Below are 1,393 nucleotides of genomic sequence, written 5' to 3'. Positions count from 1 at the left end.
TAGAGGGAGAGAGACAGTAGACAGTCGGGTAAGCTCGTCTGGCCGTGGCTGACCGACTGCAAACTCTAGCCGCTGGTGTTTCGTTGCCCGAAGATAAAAGCGTGCGGTGAACTTCCCGGAACTTCCCCGTAAAGTTGCTTAGCGGTAAACACTGTAAGGTCAATTTCGTTGATTGAACTTTTTTTTTTTCAAGGAAATTATCTTGTTTTAAGGAAACGATTTTCTAAGCGTAATATACTGCTCGAGTGGAAATTTCCACGTTGTGTCGTCCGCAAATCGTGAGTACTGTAGCACCGTGTACGTACACTAGGGTCGGAAGCCCCGGGAAATTTCCGAAAAAAAAACACAGAAAATTTCTGGAGAAAACGGAAAAATTACGAGACTTTGGAAGTTTGTCGTTATTTTCCGAAAATTTCCGAGAATTTTGAAAATATTTAACCCTGGTCCATGTCCCTGTCGGCCCTCAAGGTACTCTCCAAACTGATTCGCGACGCTCTGCTGCCCGCAGCCTATGGAGGCCCTGTCCACCGCGCTCACCGTCCTGTCCTTCAACAACTCGAGCGCGTCGGCGGCCAACCGGACGCCGTGGGCCGAGCCGGTGTTCGAGCGCGACCACCTGGCGCTCATCCTGCCGCTGAGCGTGCTCTACGTCGTCATCTTCGTGTTCGGCGTCCTGGGGAACATCAGCACCTGCATCGTCATCGGCCGCAACCGGCAGATGCGCACGGCCACCAACTTCTACCTGTTCAGCCTGGCCTGCTCCGACCTCCTGCTGCTCATCTCGGGCCTGCCGCTCGAGCTGCACAAGATCTGGTTCCCCTACCCGTACCCCTTCAACGAGCCCGTGTGCGTCATCCAGGGGTAAGTTTTCATGTTTTGTCTGTTAAATAAAATAGGTTTTATTTGGTTTTTAGTATTATTTGCTTTTGTTATTGAGTTTTGTCATTGTTTTTGTTATTTTTTTATGTGGCTTTGTTTGCTATTGTTTTTGTTGTTATTGTTTTTGTGTCTTTTCACTGGAAAAACTAATGTTACCGAGGTTACGTTTCTTTGACGCAACCAAACCAGGTAACGTTTGGTGATGCAACCAGTTTGTGATGGCCCTATCCTTGCATGGGGTAGGTTGCATCAGAAAACGTTACCGGGCTTGGTCACATGATGAAACGTTACCTCGGTAACATTAGTTACTCCAGTGTTTGAAATTGTGTTTTGTAATTGTTACTGTTATTCTTATTGGTTTTTTTTGTTCTTTTCTTCGTGATGGCAGGCTGGCCGCGGAGACGTCGGCCAACGCCACGGTGCTCACCATCCTGCTGTTCACGTGCGAGCGCTACATCGCCATCGTGCACCCGCTGGCCAAGCACCAGGCGCGGCGCAGAGGGGGCCGACTGCT

General features: G+C 49.5%; 1 protein-coding gene across 1 annotated transcript in view; it reads left to right on the top strand.

Moving 5' to 3' along the window:
• Positions 1–484: 484 nt before the first annotated feature.
• The window catches only part of LOC113215814 (pyrokinin-1 receptor-like), a 29,249-nt gene continuing 28,340 nt past the window's right edge, over positions 485–1,393 (top strand). The window contains exons 1-2 of the mRNA XM_052277282.1: positions 485–861; positions 1,268–1,390. Coding sequence (XP_052133242.1) covers positions 512–861; positions 1,268–1,390 — 473 coding nt within the window. The 5' untranslated portion in view covers positions 485–511. The remainder of the gene's footprint in view (positions 862–1,267; positions 1,391–1,393) is intronic.

The sequence above is a fragment of the Frankliniella occidentalis genome, unplaced genomic scaffold (assembly GCF_000697945.3).
Source record: "Frankliniella occidentalis isolate FOCC.00 unplaced genomic scaffold, Focc_3.1 Scaffold9, whole genome shotgun sequence".
NCBI classification, from domain to species: Eukaryota; Metazoa; Arthropoda; class Insecta; order Thysanoptera; family Thripidae; genus Frankliniella; species Frankliniella occidentalis.
This window is presented reverse-complemented; position numbering and strand designations above follow the sequence as displayed.